The 25485-nt window shown below is 43.2% G+C and overlaps 1 protein-coding gene across 2 annotated transcripts in view; it reads right to left on the bottom strand.

The window, feature by feature from the left end:
* The window catches only part of PTPRO (protein tyrosine phosphatase receptor type O), a 157113-nt gene extending 131939 nt beyond the window's left edge, over window positions 1-25174 (bottom strand). Inside the window, exon 1 of one of the 2 annotated variants that reach the window (XM_074902206.1) lies at window positions 24738-25174. In XM_074902206.1, coding sequence (XP_074758307.1) covers window positions 24738-24953 — 216 coding nt within the window. In that variant the 5' untranslated portion in view covers window positions 24954-25174. The remainder of the gene's footprint in view (window positions 1-24737) is intronic. The other variant, XM_074902207.1, reaches the window with a different exon arrangement.
* Window positions 25175-25485: the final 311 nt, after the last annotated feature.

Genomic DNA, 25485 nt, shown 5'->3' with positions numbered 1-25485 from the left:
TTTCTTGAACAATGAGGAGAAAACAAATGTACAGTGTTTCCAGACATCTCTTTTCAGTACCACATACCAAACCCCCAGGAGCAACTGCGCTATTAATAAAGTTTAAAGTTGTCAGTTCTCAAAATGTCATGATTTTCTGAAGCACAAAAATACTCAAAAATCTTGCCATGCACTACAAGAAAAACTGTACCACTCACTTTTCCACATAATTTACAGAAAGCTTTTTCCTGACATTCCATTTGAATCTCAGTATTCAAGGATGTCAGGAAATTTCCAGCACGGTGTTGTTTTTGTTATCTGTTGCCCCCAAATCTCTTTGCCTGTGCTGTCATTTGGGCAAGAAAAGTCAGCACAGGACCACCCAAGCCATAAGGGAAGGGAGTGCAGGGCTGGGGACTGGCTGGACCCCAGGGCAGTACAGAGCTGCCGCCAGAAAGCCTCGAGTTTCCGTAGTGGAGTCATCTCACCCCCAGCTGAAACTACCCAAAACTGGGGCATCTGGTCCGGGAAAGTTGGATTCATGCTGTCTGGACAGACATGACCCAGTCTGGAGGGTACGTTATCACACCTTCGCACCTATATGAAACATCTGGGATGTGTAATCCACTCCTCTCCACTAAGGTATACAGCAAAATCTACAGCTCAGGCCCAGGCTATACACATTTTTTTAACAGCTAATGTGAGGCAACACAAATCTCACCACAGGCACAGGCCTCAGCTGCAATGGAAAAGTCTCAGAAAGCAGTTTCTCCTTCTGTAAGGGGAGGACCCAACACCAGCATGGGCTTGTGGCACTCCTATTGCAAATGCAGCTGCACACCACTGCCAAGCAATTTTAATATGGTTATGCCACACAGTCCAATTCTGCTGCTCTTCCCTCACGGAAGCAGTCCCACTGAGTTTAACGGGATTACACATGTGGAAGGCAGTTTGGCCCCATGCCTGCTAGCTATGGAGCCATGGAAACACTGGTTTTGGTGGAGGCTGCTCCTCAGCCACATACTCAGCGGCTGCAACCCACATCACCACAGGACTGCTCCTAAAGGTACCTGACCCAATTGGATTAAAACCAGTTTAGGCACAAGTACCTGAAAGCTAATCATGTATGCCAATTGTGCTGCAGACCCATCCAGCCAAAGGGCCAGTGAGTAATTGCTGCCAGCACAGAGGAGAAGTCCCACTTCTTGCCTCGTTGTTGAGTGCACTGTTTATTATGTCAGTGGCGCACTGGGTCAGGCTGATGATTCCTTGGTTAACTTTCTACTGACACCATTTCTACAGCGCAGAAATTACCAAAAAGCACAGTACAAAAGCTGCAGAAGCAGGGGAAGCCTGATCTGAGCCAACTGATGCCTACAGGAGCCTCCTGTTGAAATTAACAACTGGAAATGAATCCAGAAGAGTTTAAATCTGAAGCTATGCTTCTTGTGCCACATATCTAAGAGACCAGTTCCTTCTCTTTTTCTTTCTGTTTGTACAATCAGTATGAATTAAGCAATGCAAAAGCATGATCCTGAAGATGTTACGCTGGTCACTAATTTTGGGGACAACCCAAGTGTTGTGGTAAGGTATTAGCTGTCTTTTTCTACCTGCCAATCCACAGAAATGTGGCGCTCAGATCACAGCTAACCCTTGCAGGAGGTTAAAACCTTTGTGGGAACAAAAGCACAGACACCAGTATGATGGTTGCTACTTGTTCAACTTATTAGCTGAGCAATTGCTTTATATATGCTCCTTAAAGGGATCCACCTTAAGCATGGCTGTGTTTTGGTAACATTCTTCTTTGGCACATTTGATTGGTTCCCTATTCTTCCCATACATCCAGAGATCTTCCGAGCCTCTCCCTACACCCAAGCAAGTAAGGATTAATTTATCTAATTAAGATGGAGCACAGTATTTAAAACAGAGCATTTGCATTAAAACAGACAATTCAGAATTATAAATACTGTGGAGTCTGAAATTATGATTGTTAATCTCTCCTCACATAACAATGTTCTGCTGACACACATTGTAAATTACTTCCTTTTGCTTGCAGTAGATGAAGCCATCACTCAAAATGCTGAATTATAAATCTGAACACAATTTAAAAGGTGAGCTTTCTTTAGTTTTACTAAGGGCAGAAGGGCAACGCTGATGGTGTAATACCGTTGTTAATGCATTACTTAGAGTGAAATCTACTCTGTATTCAGTACTTCACTCATTTCTGTGATCAAAAAAGGCAGGGGTTTGCTCTCCTGGATTCTATTCCCTCCTTCTGCAAGTGCATTAGGTGTGCCGTGGCCAGGTTACTCTGCTCATCCAGAGTATATTTTTGAAGACACAAACTGCAGTTTTGTTCCAAACTCTTCATGAACTTATTACTTTTAGGGTCCCTCTTACACATCTATAAAATGTTAATCTGATAATTATTTTTAGCAATTACCAATAAACTGTTTCAAAAGGACTTGTTAATCTATAATAAAAAATAACCAGAAAATAAAATTCAATATCTTCATTTGTATATTAATGACAGAAAGATAAGATTTGTGGTTTATAAACTGCAATTAAACACTGGTATAGAATCATTAAAACATAAAATACTGCATCATTAATTTTAATTTTCCTATGGAGATGAGATAGATGCTAGCAAGTATGTGAACACCAGTGCTAATACTCTCTATCCCTCTCAGCATCTTTAGGTGTTAGGATTTAATTATCCTTTGTCCTATGCAAATCTGCAGAGAAGGTTCCACTTCAGCTGAATTTCCTGTCTTTGCTGAAGTAAGACATCTAAAAATAAACATTTCCAGTGCAGAACTGTAGTTTACCAAAATGCAGCCAAGCAAGGTTTTACCATAGTAATCAGTTTGCTCACCAAGTGAATACTTCCAGTTCAGGTCACTTTATTTAATAATGGCAAATATTTTGAGTGTATTTTATCTCCAGACTATTCTTAACTGACAGCGGATGTACATCTGTAACAGTCTTCCTTAGTGATAAAACCCTTTTACAAATGACTGCAAGGTAGAAGAACTCCCATGGGTAAAATTAGTCTGGTCTTCATCAGAACTTCAGCCATCCTTTATTGTCCGTCCTTATTCCCCATTCAAAAAGCCCATCTAGGAAATCTGTCACAGGACAGGAAAGGCAGTAGTCCCAGCATAATCCCTTTACAAATTTCAGAACAGAACTATAACACCCTACATCAATGCAGAACCCATTTTTCCCCAATAGTGTTCCTCAGCCTTTCCAAAAACATAAACATAGCATAAGACACATTGAAATTTTTGCAAGACAAAAGCTACCTGAAACTTTATTTATATTAGAAAACATGTTTATACCTGCCTACTATTCATTTGAGGCAGGGGAGCCCCTCCATTTTCTTTTTTTTTTTTTTTAGTTTTTTCAATTTCTCCCTTTTTTTTACTAGTGTCAATAATGACGCACACATGATTCACGGTAGTCTTCTGGGACAGAACAACACTGAGCCAGCATATATCAACACTGGCTAGCACCAGGTACACTGGCAAGGGAATTTCTACATAGCTGAAAACACAAACAGTATTTGACCAACCAGACTTTGAATTTAATGAAGACTACAAATACAATTCCTACTCTTCCTGATGAAAAACTCAGGAAAATTTCCTTCCTAGTGAACTGCTTGTTCCAGGTGGGTTCCTGATCAAGACCTGCTTGGGTTTTCTCTCATTTCTAAAAGTGAAGAGACATGAGACTGTTTTTGTGGACCCAACAACCTGCCATCAGAGGAAGGAGGAGCTGCTCCTTGTTGCCCCCATCTCCTCCCAGCCATCTGCTCCCACTCCTTCCATTGCCTGCTGGACCACTCATTGTGAAAGCTGAACTTGCCAACCCTCCACAAAACTACTCCAGCTGAAGCGGTGAGCAGGGCTGCTTCCAAAAAAAGGGTTCAACAAGTAGCAGATGTGGTGCAAGAGAGGGGCCAGCAGCTTTGCACGGGGCAGAACTAGAGCCAAAAAGAGTGAAACCTCCTGGCACCAGCAAACTGTTAGGATGAAGCAACATGAGACAGGTGAACCTAAGATTTGACACCACTGTAATAAGTGCTGCCACTAAACAAAGATAATTGGCGAAATGCCAGCCCACCTGAAGTGCATCTATACCAATGCACACAGCATGGGTAACAAGCAGGAGGAGCTTGAAGCCATGATGCAACAGAAAAATTATGATGTCGTGGCTATCACAGAAACATGGTGGGATGTCTCCCATGAGTGGAGTTTGCCAGTTGATGGCTACAAGCTATTTATGAGGGATAGACAAGGAAGGAGAGGTGGTGGGGTGGTGCTGTATGTTAGGAACTATTATGAATGCTTTGAGTACAAGTGTAGTGAAGACGGGGTGGAGTGTCTTTGCGTTAGAATCAGGGGGAAGGCCAACAGGGCAGATGTTGTAGTAGGAGTCTACTATAGGCCACCCAACCAGGACAGAGGTGAATGAAATATTCTATAGGCATTTAGGAGAAATGTCATGATTGCTTGCCCTTGTTCTTGTGAGAGACTTTAACTTCCCAGACATCTGCTGGAAATACAGCACAGCAGAGCGGGACCAGTCCCGGAGATTCCTGGAATGTGTGGGAGAACCGACCAGAGAAGGTGCCCTGCTGGATCTCCTTTTTGTGAACAGAGAAGGACTAGTGGATGATGTGGCGGTTGGAGGACAACTAGGGCACAGCGTTCATGAAATAGTAGTGTTCGCTATTCTTAGAGAGGTCAGGAGAGGGCTAAGCAGGACTGACATCCTGGAATTCCAAAGGGCTGACTTTGTCTTTCTTTAGGCACCTGCTAGAAAGGATCCCTTGGGAGATGACCCTGAAGAGTATAGAGATCCATGAAGGATGGACACTCTTTAAGAAGGAAGAGTTAATGGCTCAGGAGCAGGCAGTCCCCAGGTGCTGTAAGAGAAGCTGGTGGCAGAGAAGACCACCCTGGCTAAACAGGGAGCTTTGGCTGCAACTCAGGGAGAAAAGGAGAGTTTACAGCCTTTGGCAGAAGGGGCTCACCACTCACAATGATTACAAAGATGTTGTGAGGCTATGCAGTGCAGAAATCAGGAGGTCTAAAGCCCAGCTGGAAATTAATCTGACTTCAGCAATCAAGGATGATTCTATAAGTACTTCAGTAGCAAAGCAAAGACCAGGGAGAGCCTCCATCCCCTGCTAGTTCCAGGAGGAAACATGCTAACGAGTGATGAGGAGAAGGCTGAGGTGCTTAATGCCTGCTTTGCCTGAGTCTTTAATAAGACGACTAGTTGTACAGAGGGAATCCAGCCTCCTCAGCCAGAAGACAGAGACTGGGAGAACGACCCCCCCACAATCCAGGAGGAGACAGTCAGTGACCTGCTGCATCACACAGACACACACAAGTCTATGGGACCGGATGGGATACACCCGAGGGTGCTGAAGGAGCTGGCTGGGGTGCTCGCCAAGCTACTTTCCATCCTTTACCAGCAGTCCTGGCTGACTGGGGAGGTCCCGACTGATTGGAAATTGGCCAATGTGTTGCCCATCTATAAGAAGGGTCAGAAGGATGATCCAGGAAATTACAGGCCTGTCAGCTTGACTTCAGTGCCTGGAAAGCTGATGGAGCAGCTCATCCTGAGTACCATCACACAACACGTGAGGGACAAACCAGATGCTCAGGCCCAGTCAGCATGGGTTTATGAAAGGCAGGTCCTGCCCGACAAACCTGATCTCCTTCTATACAGGGCGACCTGCTTATTGGATGAGGGAAAGGCTGTGGATGTAATTTACATTGACTTTAGCAAGGCCTTTGACACCGTTTCCCACAGCATTCTCCTGGCAAAACTGGCTGCTCATGGCTTGAACAATTGCACACTTCTCTGGGTAAAAAGCTGGCTGGACGACCGAGCCCAGAGAGTTGTGGTGAACGGAGTTAAATCCAGTTGGTGGCCGGTCACGAGTGGTGTCCCCCAGGGCTCGGTTTTGGGGCCACTCCTGTTTAACATCTTTACTGATGATCTAGACGAGGGGATCACGAGGGGATCGAGTGCACCCTCAGTCAGTTTGCAGATGACACCAAGTTGGGTGGGAGTGTTGATCTGCTCGAGGGTAGGGAGGCTCTGCAGAGAGACCTGGACAGGCTGGAGCCATGGGCTGAGGCCAGCTGGAGGAGTTTCCATAAGGCCAAATGCCGGGGGCTGCCCTTGGGCCACAACAACCCCCAGCAGCGCTACAGGCTTGGGGAGGAGTGGCTGGAGAGCTGCCAGTCAGAGAGGGACCTGGGGGGGTTGATTGACAGCCGGCTGAACAGAAGCCAGCAGTGTGCCCAGGTGGCCAAGAAGGCCAATGGCATCCTGGCATGTGTCAGCAATAGCGTGGCCAGCAGGGACAGGGAAGGGATCTGACCCCTGTACTCGGCACTGGTGAGGCCGCACCTCGATTCCTGTGTTCAGTTTTGGGCCCCTCACTACAAAAAGGACATTGAATGACCTGAGCGTGTCCAGAGAAGGGCAACGAAGCTGGTGCAGGGTCTGGAGCACAGGTCGTACGGGGAGCGGCTGAGGGAACTGGGGGTGTTTAGTCTGGAGAAGAGGAGGCTGAGGGGAGACCTCATCGCCCTCTACAGCTACCTGAAAGGAGGGTGCAGAGAGCTGGGGATGAGCCTCTTTAACCAAGTAACAAGCGATAGGACAAGAGGTAATGGCCTCAAGTTGCACCAGGGAAGGTTTAGACTGGATGTCAGGAAGCATTTCTTTCCAGAAGGGGTTGTTAGGCATTGGAATGTGCTGCCCAGGAGGTGGTGGAGTCCCCATCCCTGGAGGTGTTTAAGAGTTGGGTTGACATAGCGTTGAGGGATATGGTGTAGTTGGGAACTGTCAGTGGCAGGTTAATGGTTGGACTAGGTGATCTTTAAGGTTTTTTCCAACTAGTTGATTCTCTGATTTTGTGATAATGTCATCACAGACACTGTACTTTGGAAAATGCTTTATCTCTCCTTATTCTATAGCCAGGTCTTGCAGTCTGTACTCAAGATGGCCCTGAGGCCTAGTCTGAAATCAGTGTGATCACTGAAGAGAGTAAATTCTTCAGCCCCAGTTCAGCCAGGTAGTTAATGCCATCCCCAGGCGTCAGGATGCGGGTCACTTTGTCAAAGCCATGTGTTCCAGGCTAGGTGCAGCCTTATGGGCTTTATTCAGACAAGGTCTATGTTTGCAAGTAGGCACTGGGAAGAGAATGCCCTTACCTGTGGTCTGGTCTCACCACCTTTATAGATGGAAATATAGTGGTAAGACTGACCAATTTCAGTGGAAGCAAAATAATGCCTTGCTGGCCCACCTGTAATTACTTTAGTGTGCAGGATTAATGAAGCCCAACTGCTGGACTTCTACAGAAACACATGTGCAGATGCTTTTGAAGGCATTTAAAGTGCTTCCTAATGCATTCAGAAGCATAAGGGCAACACTTTCCTCTTATCACTATAAGTTATCCTGCACATACAACAGAAGTCTCGGCACGCTGGGGAAGTTGCACCTACCGCTTATACAAGGCTCCACAGCCTAGTAGCTCCTACAAGCAGCATCCAACCTGTTCTGGCTATCAGACATTCAGAAACTGAGGAGGATTTTTTAAAGTCATGTAAATGTACCTGGACAGAATTTCTGGAAGAAAGAAGAATAAATACCTGCAAAGGCACCTAACTGTTGGCATGGCCACCTGAGGCTTGCTTGTTTGTCCCTACCATTGTGTCCCTGCTTCCCTTCTGCAGCTCAGACCTTCTCTTCCGCTACACGACCGACATGTAATTCAACACTTCCAGAACCACCAGTCAGGAAGCATCACCTGCTCGAGAACCCCATAGGCCACTGAAGCCACAGAGTTGTGCTGTTAGTAGGACATGTCTCTTGAAGTGGTCCTGCACCATCCCCAGCTGCAGCTGTTATTCAATTCCTTTTATATCAGAGCCTGTACCTAGTCATCCCATCAGCTCTCCATCCACAGATTGGAAGCCTCCAGTGAAACCCTTTGAAGATAACCTTCACAAAATTTGCTTTTGTGGTTTTAGTACATTATTTATTTGCTTTCACAAATTGGTGAAGTAACTGGTTTTTTAGAAAGATAAGAACTTGCTAAACAGTGATATTCAAAAGCAAGGTTGTATACCTTCCAGAAAAAGTATTACTGTTTGCTAATAAGGTGACCTTTTAAATCCCAGTATATTGTGTGGGAGCACCACTGTTGTTAGTAATTGTGGGTTTAGAACTTAGGGAGGGCCTTGGTGTAAATCACATAGCAGTAGTCCTGGAAAATCTATTTTATGGGCCATCAACCTGTCCTGGTGTAGAGAAGGGATCAATTTATCTACCAGAAAGCTTGGAGCATGATTAATGGAAAGAATATATGTAATTCAGACAGACAAGAATATCCAAACAAGCTTTCATTAAATGCTTTCCAAGAATAGGTAAAGGGAGCAGGGTGAGAATAAAAATAAATTTTAAGCTCTTCACAAAGGCTTTGGAGCCCATATCCTTCTGAGTTTATAGCACAATAATTTTAAGACAATAATGTATTTTTAATGGATAAAGAATTTGTAGTTGTGATCTATTTATATTTTACGGTAATCTATCTATATCAAGGGTCTGCTATGTGTTGATCCTCTGCTGGTATCCCAGGGCCAGCTGGTTGTGGTATATGGCCAACTGGTGGTGGTATGTTGCCCAAAGAGGTTGTGGAAATAACATGCTTCGAGAGATATTCTAAAGCCATCTGCACACAGTCCTGGGCAACTGGCTCTAGGTGGCCCAGCCTGAGCTGGGTGTTGGATCAGATGACCTTCAGAGATCCCTTCCAACCTCAACCATCTTGTGATTCTATGAACTGTAACCAGAATAAGGTTATGAAAGCATAGTTACAGCCAACTAAGCTGAAAGTCACAGGGACTGATGTTGGTTTTACTTATATTTGGTAAAAATCAGTGTTAACACCATTGCTTTAGATGAAGTTCATTTGAATTCACAGTGTAGGTGACTAAGCACAGTAATTGGCCCTTTTTTTCCTTGAGAAATAGGATCTCTATTTGAATAGCAGCTATTTTCACTAAAATAGTCTTTTCATGTAATCATAGTCTTTTTGTGACTATTTAGCATTCCACTGGAAGTTAACTATTGAGCTGGGCTAAATGGATGCAAATGGTGTGTGCAAAGAAGCCTTTTCTTTGGCTGTTATAAAATGCAATCCAGAATGTTTACTGGAGAAATACAACTTCATAGAAGTGAAAAGCAAAATACTTCAGAAATGAGGTTACACGGTTTCAGCAAGGAGGATGTGTTAGAGGCTGGGTGTGAGCCAAAGGGACTTGAGCAGGGTTAAGTGAGGGTAGAGAAGGATCAGGGCTGAGCATGGCAGATGATGACAGGTGAAACAGAAGAAGTGGGCTGGAGAGGAAAGAGGCCAAGGAAACAATAGTGAGGGGACAAACACTAGAAAGGATAAATGTGAGAAATGGGCTAGTATTTTATTCTTGGAAAAATACAGATCTCGGATAATTGCAACTATTTGTGAATAACTGTAAATGACTGTTAAAGTTGCTGAATTTGCCTTGACTGACTGTTCCTGCCTTCATTTTTCTTTAAAGAGGGCTGAAATCTTAGGATTGAAATATTCTTTCTAGAGAATCGAAATATTTGCTGAGAAGCATATTAGGCTTCTCTGTCATAGCAAGAACTACAAAATATTTTTTGTCAGTCAATCCAAATTATTATTTTGCTTTTCAAACATTACAAGTGCCCAACCTCTACAATATTTTTTGCACAGCATTAATAAATAAAACATTCACACACTCTGCCCATTATTGTAAAAAATAAAAAATAAAAAAAAAAAAATCTAGCATTTAATTCACAAGGAAAAGGAAGATTCTTTGCCTTTACACCTGCCTAGAAGTTTCTTTCAACTGTCCCACAAGACGCTGCCTCAGAGGTTCTCCTCTCCCTCAAGTACTGAGACTAGTTTCACAAACTGAAAACCAGATTAGCTTGCAGCTTATCCATGGGTAAACTCCCCACCAGCATTTTAGGGGCCATTCTGCACTCTGTTATGACAATGTGATAATACGATTGCTAATGTAAGCCCTCAGAAAACATCTAAGCTGAGGCACCACGATAATCCCTCTGTGGCTTGTACCAGCTGTGTATCAGAAAGCGATGCAGTAGCACAGTCCAGCTGCACTGCAAAGGAGGACACAGTGTCAGCTTGCTCTCTTTCAGGGGACAAATTACTTCAGAGGTAAAAGAACAGCTGAAAACATGGTGTTGCCACCTTCTCCCCAGCTAGCAATGCTGCCTTTTTCTGAAAACTGGAAGATACAGAACCCTTCTCCAGCACAGAGCTGCAGAAATGGAAGAGCACCTATAGCAAGGCAATGTTAGCAAGCCTGGCTGACGACCTGCCTCCGTGAGCCCCAGCACAACTCACAGGCAGGCAAGGCTGGGATATGAGAGCAGCTGGATCCTCCCCAACACCTAAGCAGGTCCCAGCCCCCACCCTCCCATGCCACGAAGCTGCCCTTGCGCTGCAGCTGTACGCGCTAGCTAACAGCCAGCATCAGTGGGCAACCCCTGACATATTATGAGGGGAGCTACAAAGCCAGGAAAGTTACTCTGCCCTCTCCTCCTACCTGAACTGTTACAATAGGGACAGGATGGGACAGGGACACCAGCAGGTCAAGTCCTGCAGGAACTGCTTCTGGTCTCCCCAGTGAGACCTGGCTGGCTGAAGAGGTAGGGAAACAGCCCAGGCCCCACTATACCACTGTCATCCTCTATTTCCACAGTCTCCATGCTACAAGTTACCAAAATCTGACCACTCTTGTAGAAAGTAACATCCACAGAGACTTCTCCATCTCTGTCACAAAATCGATTTTTTTTCTCTTTTTTTCTTACAAACAGTATCTGTTTAGTCCCTCACAGTCTGAATAGCAATATATAAATTTATGAGTTAGTGCTGGTCAGGGGATGCAAAAATTCAGGGACTATCTTTACCTTAGCTCTCACCAGAAATTATTTATAGTTTGATCTGACTGGTTACTTTGACATAGCTCCTTTAACCATAACATCTTTCCATTCCTCCAGTAGCAGAGATTTAGTATTTCAGGCTGAGTACATATGTTGGATAAGAACATAATCCTCAGCTCTGGGCATAGAAGTTCATGGTACGAGGATGGGTCTGCATACAAATTGAAAGCACTGAGACTCAGAGAAGAAAAATACACTAAACCCTAATATGCATATTGTGAAGGCCTTCTGGCATCAGAAGAAATCATCAGTTATTTATTTGACATCTTTAGAAGCAGAAGGGCTAAAGAAGAAAAAAAAGGAGAGAAAGAGAGAAAAAAAATGGATATGACCTTTAGTCTGACACTCCAAGTAAATCTTTGGATAAATACTTGCAGAGGGGGAATATGCCAATATGCAAAGAGAAAAAAAAAAAAAAAGAGATAAATAAGACTAGACCATTTCCGTAGAGAAAAATCCCAGAGCCCCCATTCTACAGCTATTCCTGACAACACAGAGATGGATTTATCAGGGGGCAGAAAGGGACACTCCTCTTCCTCTCTATTAGCCTTCTTAATGTAACACATGCATTCCAGGGTGCAGATGCAGATGCATCTCTGCAGTCTATCTACTTCCCTTCATTCAGATGGGGGCTCATCTCCTAATGCAAGAAGAATTTTCGTTGTCATTGCAAAAATTCACAGTGGGCATCCAGCAATTACCAGTCAGTCTGGAATGGGGGTAGTGTTTCTGAACAAAACCAGAAAGGATGAAGCCCAGGCATCATCTGACACCACTAGATTTCATTTTTTAAACTTGTAGGAGACACAAAGAAACAACAAACCAGAATATATGTGAAACTCCTATATCCCCATGAGATGCAACTGTCAGACCATCCCTGTTTTAATAATCTATAAACCTTCCAAATTATTAACATCAACTGAAGTTGTGCATTTAAATTGCATTGCAGGCCAGGGGCTCTGTGGCCGAGCCATTTCAGTCTGCAGCCCCTTTCCCTCATGCTCTGCTGGGCACAGCAGCATGTGAAGCAGACCTCAAGGTTTCCTCCTTCACACCATCCTCCCTGTGCAGTGGAGGCCAGAGAGTTCGGCATAGCTAAATCTAGCTTTGAAGAGAGTTAGGATTAGAAAACCGAACTTTCTGATCCCACAGTCTGAGCACAGCTGATGTGCCCTAGGCCATGCATGACATCTCAAAATCTCTTCTATCTATTTCTTTTATGCTAAATATATAAAGGTACAGAGGTTTTTTCCATTTTCTATAAACTCGGCTCGTTCTGTGTAAACTCTGTTCTCCAGGATATCTTCACACTCTCTGCTGACACCTTTCACTTCACAAGTGGTAAGAACATTACACAGAATAGTCTTTCTTTCTTCCCAAAATAAATTAAATCTGGCATTGTAGGGTCTTCAGGAGAAAAAGCATAATTTTGCTTATCTAACAGATGACATGATGAGATGATTTAGTTTTTTGAAGTCTGTAAAATATGCTTTGTGTTATTCACTGGAAGTTCTGACTTTGTAAAGCTATAAGCAGAATGTTTTTTTATGGTGATATTGTTTGGAAATCAGGATTTATAGAACAGAACTACAGCAAGTAAGGAGCACAGAACAGCAACCATTTTATGGACTTTTTCATTTTAGGGGTGGTGGGTTTTGTTGTTTTGGTGTGGGTTTTTTGGGGGGGTTGGGTTGTTTTGGGTTTTTTTTCCATTCTGTATCCTGTAGTTAAAAAAAGAACAATGGACCAAAAAAAAATCTGAAATTATAAGATAACATAGTTTCAAGGCAAAAATATGTGAAAAAAACTAATGAATCACTGAACTTACCCTCCCCTCTGACATTATAAATCATTAGTAATAAAATGGTAGTATGATGCGGAGTCAGGCAGCAGAAGCTGTAATCACAGCCCAAAGTACCTGTTCCTTTGGAGCTCATTAAGTGTTAATAAGTCCCTGTAATCTTCTATTGATTTTAGGAGCAGTGGTTCAGTTGTCAATTCAAAAACATAAGGGAAATTTCCAGAAAGGATTCCACATATTCCCTTGAGATACATATTTTTCAACCTTATTTTTATAAGTTTCTCTAACTGGATGCAGTGACAACCAATTCCTCTGCTCCAGCATTAAGCGAGCCAGGACAGAGGCCAGCCCTGCCCCAACAGCCTTTAATTCACTTCGCTCACAAGTACCCCCAGAGCTGAAGCTTCAGTGGTTTCCTGCATGCCTAAAACCTGGGTTTGTAAAATATATGAGGACATGGTTCTCGTCCCAGAAGTGTAAGGCAGAAGAGGGGAGGAAAAAAAAAGCCTCAGTCAAAAAGCCTTCTTAAGAAATGTGAATCTGTGAAATTAATGTGCAGTGATGGCAGATACCTGCCTGACTCTGCAGAAAGTTTAAGTGATAATTAAGGCACATTCTAATAATGGCAGCTCTAAGAATTTTATCCTTGATGTTATATTTAAAGCTCTAGCTCCAAGAAGCTGGTGAATGCAATAAAACCAGCAGACTTCAGCAAAAACCTTGTGACTGTAACCCAGAGTTAAATTCTACAGAGAAAAGTAGCTTTTTTTTTTTTACATGACTTAAAGAGGAAAAAACACAACAAACAGTCAGGTTAATAAGACAGTTTCACGCTTCTCTGAGTCTCAATTAATGATTTTTAAAAAGATTTAACTGACTGTCATTCCTTTCCTGCAGGGCCCTACAAGGTTGTCCAGAGAGGTGGTGGAATCTCCATCCCTACAGATACTCAAAAACTCATCCGGACATAGCCCTTAGCCCATGACCTACTTGGCCCTACTTTCGAGCTGTGGCTCAGACCAGATGGTGTCCAGACATCCCTTCCAGCCTAAATTACTGTATGACTCTAAACAGTTACAGATTCCTCTGTATCCTCAGAGATGCACAGAGTCCCCATTCTATACTACAGTATTTGCCAATTTGTTGACAATCAGAGGACAATTCTGAATTGCCTGCTTTCTCAACTGGCCCGCTGCAGTCTCTTGCTCCCCCCTTTCCTCCTGTGCCACAGTTGGGCAGTATGCCCTGCGCACCCTACCAGCCATGCTGTGTGGAGGGAGGAATATCAGCATTACTGTCAGCCTAAAACCAGAGAGAAGGGTAAATGAGAAGATATCTATGATAGTCCAAAAAGTGGGCAACAAAACACAAAGCTGTCCAGTGATGTCCAGCCAAACCACACCCGGATTATAACACCACTGTGACTCTTGCCTCACCATTTTTGAGGAGAATAATTTCTTGCTTTTGACTTGCAGCCTTACCACTGCATCTACAAGGCGGTCCAAGAGGGCAGCCCTGGGCTTTCCTCGTTCTAGACAAGATAGCTTGCTGTGAGCCCCATTCTGCTGTGCTGTTGCACCTCATACTAAGTTATTACACTGGGAAATAAGCATGAGAAAATCTGACCCTTTCTTTCTAAGCACCACATGAGACCCATGCACCTTATGGGACAACAGGCAAATGCAGAAATGGTAAATTGTCATCTTAGAAAAACAAAACACATTATTCTAAACATTTCAATGGCAAGACTGATTCTTCCAGTTAGAACTAATGCTAATTCAGGTATCCACTGGCTCTCATATGCTTTAATCATATAACCAACACTCATAAGGGCCACAAATCCTTATCTCTGGAAAAAATAAAATAATCTTTCACATAAAAATAAAAATACCCTGATCAGTAGATGAGTTTTCCCCACAATACATATTGACAATGAACAGTTGATCCTATACAAGCATTACAAGTTACCATTACTAAAAGCCAATCTCCAAATAGGTCATGTCTTTATTAAAGGTGAGCTACAGAAAAAAAAGGGATACAGAAATAACCATGTGTATAACTGGAACAGATGAAGCCCGCAAGATATGCTCTGGCATGTTGCAAAATGCTTCTCTTTTTTTTTTTTTTCATTTTATCGCCTAACCTCATAATGTTCACAGACATGTTTTAATTGTGTATGAAATAATGACACCTGCAACAATTCCAGTCACACCAGTCCTTCTGGTGAGGCCACAGGGAAATTCCGCCTTCTAGCTCTGCTTCAACCCAAATGCTCATGCACCATCTAACAGACATTTCAGAATTTGTTTCCTCCACCTGAACACTTACCGATATCCCAACTTGCTAGTGTCCAACACTGAGTGTTGTAATGCCTACCAGGAAAAACTGGTATCTGACAGCTAGGCTGTTATACCACTGCATAAACACTCCTTTGTCCCAGCATCAAGCATGTCTGTTATAGCCAACTGGTCTCTGGCATGTTGCTTTGCAAAAAGGCTCCTGCAAAGTTCAGGTCACTGATAACAAAATATTAAAAGGAAAAACTACATATCTTTTTTTCAAATAATATTTACAATACGCAGCAGATATGGATACAACCCCCATTTAAAGCTGTTACAAATCACTGTAGTCAAAAGGCAAAACTTTATTTTTTTTAACACTTGCTATAATGTTAAGTTCTTTTGGTCATTCATCCCTCTAATTCTCAAGTTCTAAACCAATTACATCCACGCAGAAACAAAGCTCAGCTAATCTCCACAATGGCTCTGTGTGAACATCTAAGAACACATCCAGTTTTCTTCATAGAAGAAATTCACTAGATTTGACCCCACCATTAGCTCCTCCAAGCAAGAGTATCTCTGCTACTCAATATGTAACTTGGACTCATTGCCAGCTCTTAATTTGCTCATGCCTTTGCCCTTTAGCAAAAAATTATTTTCCAGATACCTGTCTTGTATTACTTTTCAAATTCAGGTTCCTTTCTGCATTTCAGATAAGTATGCAAATGTATTTTCAACTGGTATTTCCCTTTGTATGATTAGACATGAAAGTCTACTGTTCTGTAGTTAACTGGAAATATGTAATCAAAAGAGTCTGGGAAATAATGGCTGTGTTCAGAGCGCACCTGAGCCGAGCAGGATAAAGGTTTATGTTCTGAAATTCAAAGGCCCCAGATTGTCATTGCGTTTAGGTATCACTTTTGACTCTGCTAGCCTGTTAAAGCAGCAGGGACCAGCTGTACTCTTCAGATCTATATAGGAGTGTGTTTCTGCTACAGATGCAGAATTTGGTTTCCATTCATCCAGGTGTCTGTGTTAATGCTGCAATGCTAGCAAAAGTAGCTATAGGTTGAAATGTACATAAATCTGAACTCTTATTTGAATAGTCCCTGAAATATGCAGAAGAGGTGACTAAAGGCTCTGCCTGGAGAAACCCACCCTATTTTTTGCCTAGTGCTTGTTATATAACTTCAGTTTCCTGCAAAGAAGCTCCTCTTCTAAGAGCTGAAACATTCAAGTGTGCTCCTGTTACACTGGTTCCAGCAGTGGATTACAACACCCCAATGGTTGCCAATATAGCTACTGCCTAAGCAAAAAGGTCGGTCAAGATTTATCTGATGGGAGTTTCTTTAAGCTATAGGACTCTCAGATTCCAAAAATAAAAATCATCCTGTGGCCTCCAGTTTGCACTACCAACAGTGCAGTAAGCCCAAGGTCACTGGCACACCACGGTTAGCTCTGTGCTGCACATCAAACTTCACACCATCACCCAGCTGAGACCGCAGGTCTTCCTGTTGCAGCTTGATCCAAAGCCCATTTAAAGCAACATAAAGACTTCTATTGACTTCGTTTGGAATTTGGACCTATTCCCAGAAGCACAGTAGACTCTCTGACAGATCCCAGCATCCCAAGAATTCGAGGCAACCCAGCAATTCTGGTTCCAGCTAACAGAGGTCAGTGATACACATAAACAACAGGTGAGATCACAAAATTATGATCTGTACTCATGAAGTGCCTCTGTTCCAGTTAAATGCTGGTTACATCATATAGTGTCACTATTCCGTAGTTTGTATGCTTTCCCACAATGCTGCTGAGGAAACCTGATGAGGTTTTGCAGCCTATGGAGTCCTGTGTTCATTTTCAAAGATTTAAAATTTTAAAAAGCATTTTTTGTTTAACACATTATTTTTTAACCCACCAAAAAGTAATTTTATACCAGAGATCATTTTGAAAGACACTTATGTATTCATTATGTATTCATTAATCTTTCAGAAAATGTCATAATTTTTCTTGTTGTATTTAATAACTGTTAATTATGTAAAATCCCATCCCATCTGCTTATTCCTTCACACAGCGAAATTAGAGGACTTGATTCTACAGTCATTACTCACAGAAGGAGAGGCATTGATTTCATGGACTTCCCTGAAAGGGGATTACAGTATAGGATCCTCTGATATTGATTTTGTGACATCATAATCTTTTCCTCAGAAGCAGACACTGATGACTCAAGATAGTATCAGTGCAAGATTACGCAGGGGCAGCTAAATTAGAGAAAGAAATTTATTTTAAAAACATATCTCCTCATTTACAGTAAGCAGACTGCAATAAATATTAGCTATGTGCTCTGTTTTGAATAAAAATTCTCTTAAAAAAAATCTGAATGGTGTTTCTCTTTCATCTCTTGCCTTGTTTATACAGATACTTTCATGAAACTTGTGAGCTAGAGTATTTTTTGTGGGTTAATGGGTTCTCTTTGAAGGGATTAAAGTCACATTGATTATTAATTATTTTTTGATGGTTTTAATTGATGTAAATGTCCAGCAGCTCTGATGAACAACATCCTGTAGAAATCAATACTAAATAAAAACAAAAGCAGCAAACAACAACAACAACAAAGAAACCCTCCTCTGCTCAGCTCCTGGGGAAAGTGATTATGACATTTCTGTTTGGAAGGTATACTCCATTGGAGAATACTAGCAACTGGCACATATGATAATAATTTCTCAGTTATCTAGACTGTCCTTATTTTGATGTGTCTATCTTTGAGACTTCAGGCAGAGGTCTGCAGATATATTTTGCATACAGAACAAAGCTAGGCACAGCAGTGTTAAGCAAACAATAAATATATTAATTTCATTGCTGTTGGAAAATGTTAATGTTTTTCTTAAATCTGCCTTGCCGTACTTTGGGAAAACATCAATTAGCATTCTTTCTGTGGAATTTTTTCCACCAATTCTCTCTACTGTTCTTCACCACATTTTAATAGTGTGTTGGGAGGGGGGTGTTTTATTTTTTCTTACTCAAGTTTAAAATTTCTTTTTAAGTGGAATGAGAACCAGACCCTTCCTTCTCATTTGATAGGTCACTGTGGAGTAAAGACTCTCCATGTTAAAATGACTTCCATACGAACAATGAGGAAATGATCCTGAAAAGCTGGTAACAGACACATACCAACCAGCAGATTACACAAAAGTAACAAGGGAACTGGGAGAGTCTGTGTCTGTTCTGGAGAATCCTCTCAGCCTTGAAGAATCTTGGTTGATTCTAAGGATCTGTCTAGCCCAAGAGGAAATGATTGAAAGATTTTAAAATTTAAAGAGTTTCTGATCTGATTGACAACTTAGAGACTGGGTCCTACCTCTCTTGTCCCAAAGATTTGGCCTTTGCATTATATAGTCAGAATTGACTAAATAACTGAGTTGACTAACTAAATTGGGGACACAGAGGTTTATAGTACATGAAGGAGCTACAGTTTTTCAAATCCTTCTGAGCGAGTAGAAGACCCATGTCTCAATCTCCTGAAGAGCACTGAGGCCTAATCATTTCAAAATCACAGCTGTTACATTGATAGGCAACATTATCTGTTTTTCCAAAGTGCTTAAAAAGGAATTTAGTATTTTTATCCTTCAAGAGGTTCATATCTACCAGTTACTTCATGTTAAATCTCCAGCTGACATAGAATAGCACAGAGTTGTTGACTTCTGTTATCTCCACTCAGCTCCTCTGCAGTGCTTGGTCCCTGTGCTTAAACATTCCACTCAAATTTTTCCATCCCAAATATTGTTTTCTACCTACTCACACTGCCTATCCCACATATTCTCTCTTCCCATGTCCATGCTGCCACCTCAAGACCAGAATACTGAAAGCAGAGTTTACTTCCCTTAAAAAAATATCTCCTGATAGCTCTCTTCCCTGTTACTATCAGCTGTCACCAACTTTCCCATCACCAATGCTCACTGTAAAGTATTTCTTCTCTAAATACACACATATAAGAGAAGAGAAAAGGCAAAGATAACCATAGTAATTTGAGCACAGCACATACTACTTTTGCTCTGCTACAATGTGCTATCTTTATGGTGAGCCAGACATGATGCATATCATTTTATTTCTGGAACTCCTTCATTTAAAAGTCACTGTAATTTCCTAGCATAAGAATGAAAGAGTTCCAGAAATGAAACACATCACATTTGGCTTACTGTAAAGACAGCAAACTTCTTCCTTAGGAGTTGCTCCCTTCAGTGGCTGTATTCATTCAAGATTACACAGCGCTATGAAAAGCAATGTAACCTTTCTGTTTCAAGTTATCTCCCATTCTCTATTTACCTGTTACACATTGCACACATGGCAGCTAGTATGTGTTGCCACATTTGTTTCATAAAGATTTTTCTCTTTTCAACTACACATTGATAGAAGCTTAATAAAAAAGTTGATAGCCTTTGTGTGCAGAACATATTTAATAAGCCATGCTCTTCATTTTCTTAGTAGACTCCTAGGTACCAAACTCTGTGTAAAGATCTTCATTTCAAAACATCTTTACAATTTATCAAAGTTTGATCTTCTTTACATTGCAACAATTACATTTTGCTACAAAAATAGAATATTTAAAAACTTCAGTAATGAAAATGTAATCACTAATTTACTAGGAGAGTGCCCAGGATGACAGAAGTTACACATACTACTCCAATGTTTTCAAAGCCTTATTTTTTGACATTTATCGTCCTGACCCATATGACTAAGTAAAAAATGCTCTCTTCTCCAGAGCTGAGACTGTCTAGTAAAATGTCTCAAGATGGATTTACAGAAGACTTTGTTAAGTTTAACATTCATTCTGAAGCTCTGTAAGGTCATTTCATGATCTGCCTGTATTGCTCTGGGTGGTGACATCAGAAATGCAGAGATTAGTGGGCTTCTCAAGTTTGGTCAGCACACCGTCTGTGAGCCCTTTAATGAATTGCCACAGGATTGCCACAGGTAAGTCTTTTTTCAGTATGGTCCCTGTCTTAACCCAAATGAGGGATCACCCTTGAGTGCAGCTTCTGACTGAGGTGATACAACCTAGAAATTGCCTTACTGACCTCATGCAATTTGAGTCTAATGCTTATAAGTCCTGCAGGGATGAAAGATCTTTTCTTGGTGGTCCACTATCATTTCACCACAATGAAATCAGAAATTTGCTGAAGAGTAATAACAGACTCTTACTCCAGAGGGTTTTGCAGTGCCTACTACAGTTCTGTAAACATGAGTTGGCATCCAAGCATCCTCTTCATTGGCTTTGCCCTCTAGAATCACACTGGTCTAGTAATAATACATGAAAATAATTAAATGAGAGAGAACATGACTTGTAGAAGTCCTGGGCTAGGGACGACCATTCATAATAAACTTTTTTGTAAAAAAAAAAAAAAAAAAGAAAATTGTATGCTTTTGCTGGGAGGATGCTTTTCTCTCCCATACAGCCTGGAAAGTCTCAGACTAGTAGTAGGCAGAAAAGTTCATACTGTTTTACCTCAGTAACTTCTCTGAGTCTGTCCCATTATGAGGAAACCTTACATCAGTTTTGCAAACAAAAATGAACTGGTAAGATAGGGGTTTATTTATCTTGATACTAGCAGGACATGGTCATGAGGAAAAAACCCAAACTTGTTTTCTCAGAAGAGCTTCAGCCAGCATCTCTTAGAGAGAGAGAAGAGATGCTAAAAGGACTCTGTACCAAAATTCACACTGTCTTTTTTTTTTTTTTTTTTTTTTTCCCCAAACCAGGGGAAATGGTGGTGAAGTAGTGGGTCTCCCAGCTGTGAAATCAACCTTTCTCTTAAAAAGGCTTCTCCCACAAAAAGAGGCAGTGTCCTGATGGTATGGAATTTGCTTCAGATTATTAACATTAGATCCAGATATTCTTGAAAGTTATACCAATAGAAACACATTTCCTTTGTTGGGTAAGGTTGTGCTGAGAAAAGTCTTACAGAATCTAAACGTCTTTGAATGCCTTGGTCCATGTAAACCTGAATTTAGACTACCAAGCTCCGTAAACTTATGTTGTAGTAGACAAAAGTCTACCCTACCAAACATAAAAAGTTGTCCTTGCTAAGCAAAAGAAAGAGGGTGTTGCTGCTTTATATGCAGAGCCTGAAGACCATATCTAAGACTGATATACAAAGACGTCAGTCTCCTGGAAATGAGTTGCATTTTTAATTTGCATTTGTAGACAATTTTCCTGAAGAGTGTCATCCCTCCTATTTAGTCCATACATGGACTAAATGGCATACATAGACTAAATAGAATGTGACAACCCATTTTCTTACTGTTTTCCTACTGAGAGCATTGGTCAGACCCTCCTGGAGGTGTAACATTATAAAATATGTCACAGCATCGGGTTTGGCATGTTTAAGATGCTTTTGTCCCCTACTTAAGTTCTACCTCGTCCCACATAAATAATACAGCAAGGAAACATAAAAGTCACGCAGGTGCAAGCTAACAGCATGAAACTTTTGACATACTGGTCACATAATCCAGGGCAGAACTTCAGCTGGTTGAAGCTCAGTGTAGACATGAGCTAACCCTAAGTGAGGGTTGCTGGGTTGCCGTTAGAAAGGGTGGGAAAGATAGTATCAGTCACTAGGACCAGGGAACATGTCTACTTTTTATTGTTATTTATTTAGGTTAAATACAGCTTTTCCTTTCAGCTGTGATCAGCTATGCCTTTGCCACATGAAAATGAGACACTACAAAGCAAGCTACTAAAGACTATACCTTCCAGCCATTCAGACTGAAACACTGGAGAACACAGACCCATTGCAAAATGGCAATATATTAAGAGATTCCTACGGCAGAATGGTTGGAGGCTTTTCTCTGAAGGAAGACACATCCCTGTTCCTCTCCCAAGTACTGTAAATCCACATTAATATATCTGAGCACACACATAATGCCTTTCTTCTGCTAGTTTCTAAACTAGCCATCACATAAGAAAACCACTGAAGAAAGAGAATGATAAAGGTTCAAGATCACATTTCTGTATTTCCAAAAAAGATTATGGTATCACCCTGGAGCGCAGAAAGCATTCATATCAAACTGTGAAAGAAGGAACTAAATATTACTAGCTCATGAGCAACAACATCAGGCACGTGAAATGCAGTAAGCAATATCCCTTTTCGATCTCCTTTTGTCACTGACCATATCAGCAACTCAGACAACATCAGGAGTTGAAACAAGTTGACATTATTTACACCATGAAATACAACAATTGGAAGAGAAGAGAAAATGTGCTTTGAGCAGTTTTATCACTGTGCGAAGTCTGCTGATGATTTTACAAATCTCCAGATGGGCGTCAAGTCCACACCAAGCAGATACAGCTTAGCAAGTGACATCTGGGCTGCTAATGCTAAAACAGCAAGCATGCAGACATCAGTTTTGCTTTGTCTTCAGATTCCTCAGTTCAATGCCACTGCTTTCTCAATGAGGTTGACTTCCAGGTGAACCATCAATTTAGTAACTTGAGGCTGGATATTTTTAGTATTGCTTGAACAAGTTGGCAGAACTGAAGAGCATGAGACTAGGGAAATGCATTGTTTAGAAATTAGTTGTTTTCAATTATTTATCACAGAAAAAAAATATGCAGACATTAAAGGAAACAGTGAATTTCAGGCTCGGGAAAATGGTCCTATTCCAGTGATCTGAAACAAGCACTGCTCTTGCTTCCCCAACTTTTTTCCTGTAACCACATTTACTTTGAACATCCTCTGAAGTCTCAGTTCTCTTATTGTAGTGTCTAATAATAACATATAAGATAACTAATTACAGTAGACTCCCTATTCAAAGTCATAATCCAGTCACCCGTGGTGTTACTGATGCAACTCTATCTTAAGCTACAGCTTTACCTTCTCTCACACTACAAAATTCTGCTAATGCTTATCAGCTTCCTTTGTCATTTCAGTCCTTGGTTTGTCTGAGTTTTATCAGGCTCAGAAGTGATGATTACTTTCCAACAGCGTGAACCTGAAGCCTTGGCTACCTTTAAACCTTACCAGATTTCTTGAGATTTATTATTATCACAAGTATTTTACAAATTTAAACTACCTATTTCCTGTCTTGCCTTACCACAGTAATTTTTTCACAGTAGTGCTAGTAAAAAAAAAAAAAAAAAGGCAACAAAACAAAACAAAAAAGGACAACAAAAAATCCGACCACCAAAACACCTTCATTTTAAAAAGCCAGGATTCAGAGTAATATGAACTCTGTGACTGTGGGATAAAACAGCAAAACCGTGTGCACTCTATATTAGGGAACAAACTAGAAACTTCATCTTTCTGCTGGGCCATAACATCCCTTACTTTCTTAAAAATAGAACTTAAAAAAAAATTTAAAAAATCACCAAATTCCAAGGAACAAAATTTTGTCTATATTAACATTTTATCTTGCACAAATGTATATTTTAGCAGTTATGAAAATGAGACAGCTGACAGTTGACTACTATATGTGAACAGATGCTATGAAAGCTTCCTTTTAAATAGTTCTGTCAATGCAATGTCAATTCTAGAAGTGACACCACTGCTGTTCCAGTACATGATCCTGCAAACTCTTATTCACTCAGGGAGTCCTGCTGATTTCCATAGAACATTCACACTAAAAGAGCCTGAAAGGTCAGGTCCTTAATCGTGGAGCTCTCCTTAACAATGACTGACAAATATTTAACAAAGTTTTTAGTGGTGCTGAACACCGTACTTCAGAGCAATGACATTTCTAGTCAGTGGTACTCGCCTAGACGGTACGTACATTTTCTTTTAGAAGTTACACGAAGCATATTAAATATGCTTGAGAAACCGTTAAAGGAGCAAAAGTGTAAAGATAAAAAACGTCATGCGAAACCGAGCTTGCAGTATTGAGCCGAACTTTGAAAAATTAATCTGCCGAGAAGATAGACTGAGCTGAACACACAGCACAGTACTGATCAGAAAGCAATGTTAAATTCTGCCACGACAAAACCGACAGGACACACCACCCGCCCCTTTGTTAGCTGCGTTCCCATAACGGTTCTCTTGCGGGTGGGGAATGGATGAGAGAAAAGAGACGTTTCACGGGGGCACGCGGCGCGGCGGGGTGTGCTTCCCCGGGGCCGGGGCCGCGGCCGGGCGGCGGTGCTGAAGGACAGCGCGGCCCCGCTGGGCAATACACGCCCCGCCAACGCCCCCCGCCCCCCCAACACATCGCCCCTCTCCGCACCCCTGCCGAGACCCAGGGAACTTTGGAGGGGGCAGAGGCTGGGAGGAAGCGCCGCCGCAGCTCCCCCGGGCTGCGGGCACTGTCGCGGGGGATACGGAGAGGGGGGCGCGTCTCGCCCCGGGGCACGGCGGAGCGGGCCACCCTCCCGTCGGATCGCGCACGGCGGGGCGGCACCGCCGCCTCCCCCTCCCCACAGCCGCATGCAGATCCTGCCCGGGGGAGCACAAAGCGGGGACAGCCGGGGCCGAGACCCTGCCCCCGCCGCCCCGGAGAGAGGCTGCCACCTGGCCGTGCCCGGGCGCCGCGGTCCCGCCGAGAACGCACACAAAGGCGGCGCGGAGAGGGCTCGGTGCCCACGGGAGCGGGGGGGACCCACACCCCTCCCCTTCCCCGGCACTTACCTTCAGCAACACAAAGAGCCACAGGAGGCAGGAGCGGGCCCCCGGGGCCCCCCGCCGCCGGCGGTCGGGCATCGGGGGGGACGGCGGCCGCGGCCCGCGGGGGCGGCCGGGCAGGGGGGGCTGCTGCTCCTCTGCCCCCTGGCCCCCCGCCTCAGCCCCTCGCCTCCCTCCGCTCGGCTCTAAGCCGTGCCCGGCAATGGCGAATTGCGGCAGCATCAGGCGGCCGGCGGCGGCGCCGACCTCCCCGCCGAGCGGCGCATCCTGCCGCCCCCCGCCCCTTTTATTTGGGGTTTGCGGCGGGGAGGAGGAGGAGGAGGAGGAGGAGGAAGAAGAAGAAGGAGGGGAGGCGGCGGCGCGGGGTGTCTCCCCTCCCAGGAGTTTGGGCGATCGCGCCGCTCGCTGCACGGGAAGGGGCGGGGAGAGCCGCTCGCCGGCCCCGCGGCGGGAGCGGCCCCCGCCCCCGGCGGAAGGCGAGGGCTGTGAGCCGGCGGCCGCCGCCCTCCCTACCCCCGCACCGCCCCCCCCGCTCTCCCGCTCCCGAGAGCATCTCCTCCCGCGGGCAGGAAAAGCCAGGCGACAGGCAAGAACACATCCCCAGCGCTGCTCCGCGGTCCCTCCCCGATGTCATCTTTCCTGCCTCCTTCCCCGCCCCGCCGCGAAGAGGGGGCAGAAACGCCGCGAGCACCCGGGGGCGGGGGACCCGGCTGGCGGGGCCGAGAAAGGACGGGGCCACCCCCGGCCCCGGGCC

Source organism: Athene noctua, chromosome 3 (assembly GCF_965140245.1).
Source record: "Athene noctua chromosome 3, bAthNoc1.hap1.1, whole genome shotgun sequence".
Lineage (NCBI taxonomy): Eukaryota > Metazoa > Chordata > Aves > Strigiformes > Strigidae > Athene > Athene noctua.
This window is presented reverse-complemented; position numbering and strand designations above follow the sequence as displayed.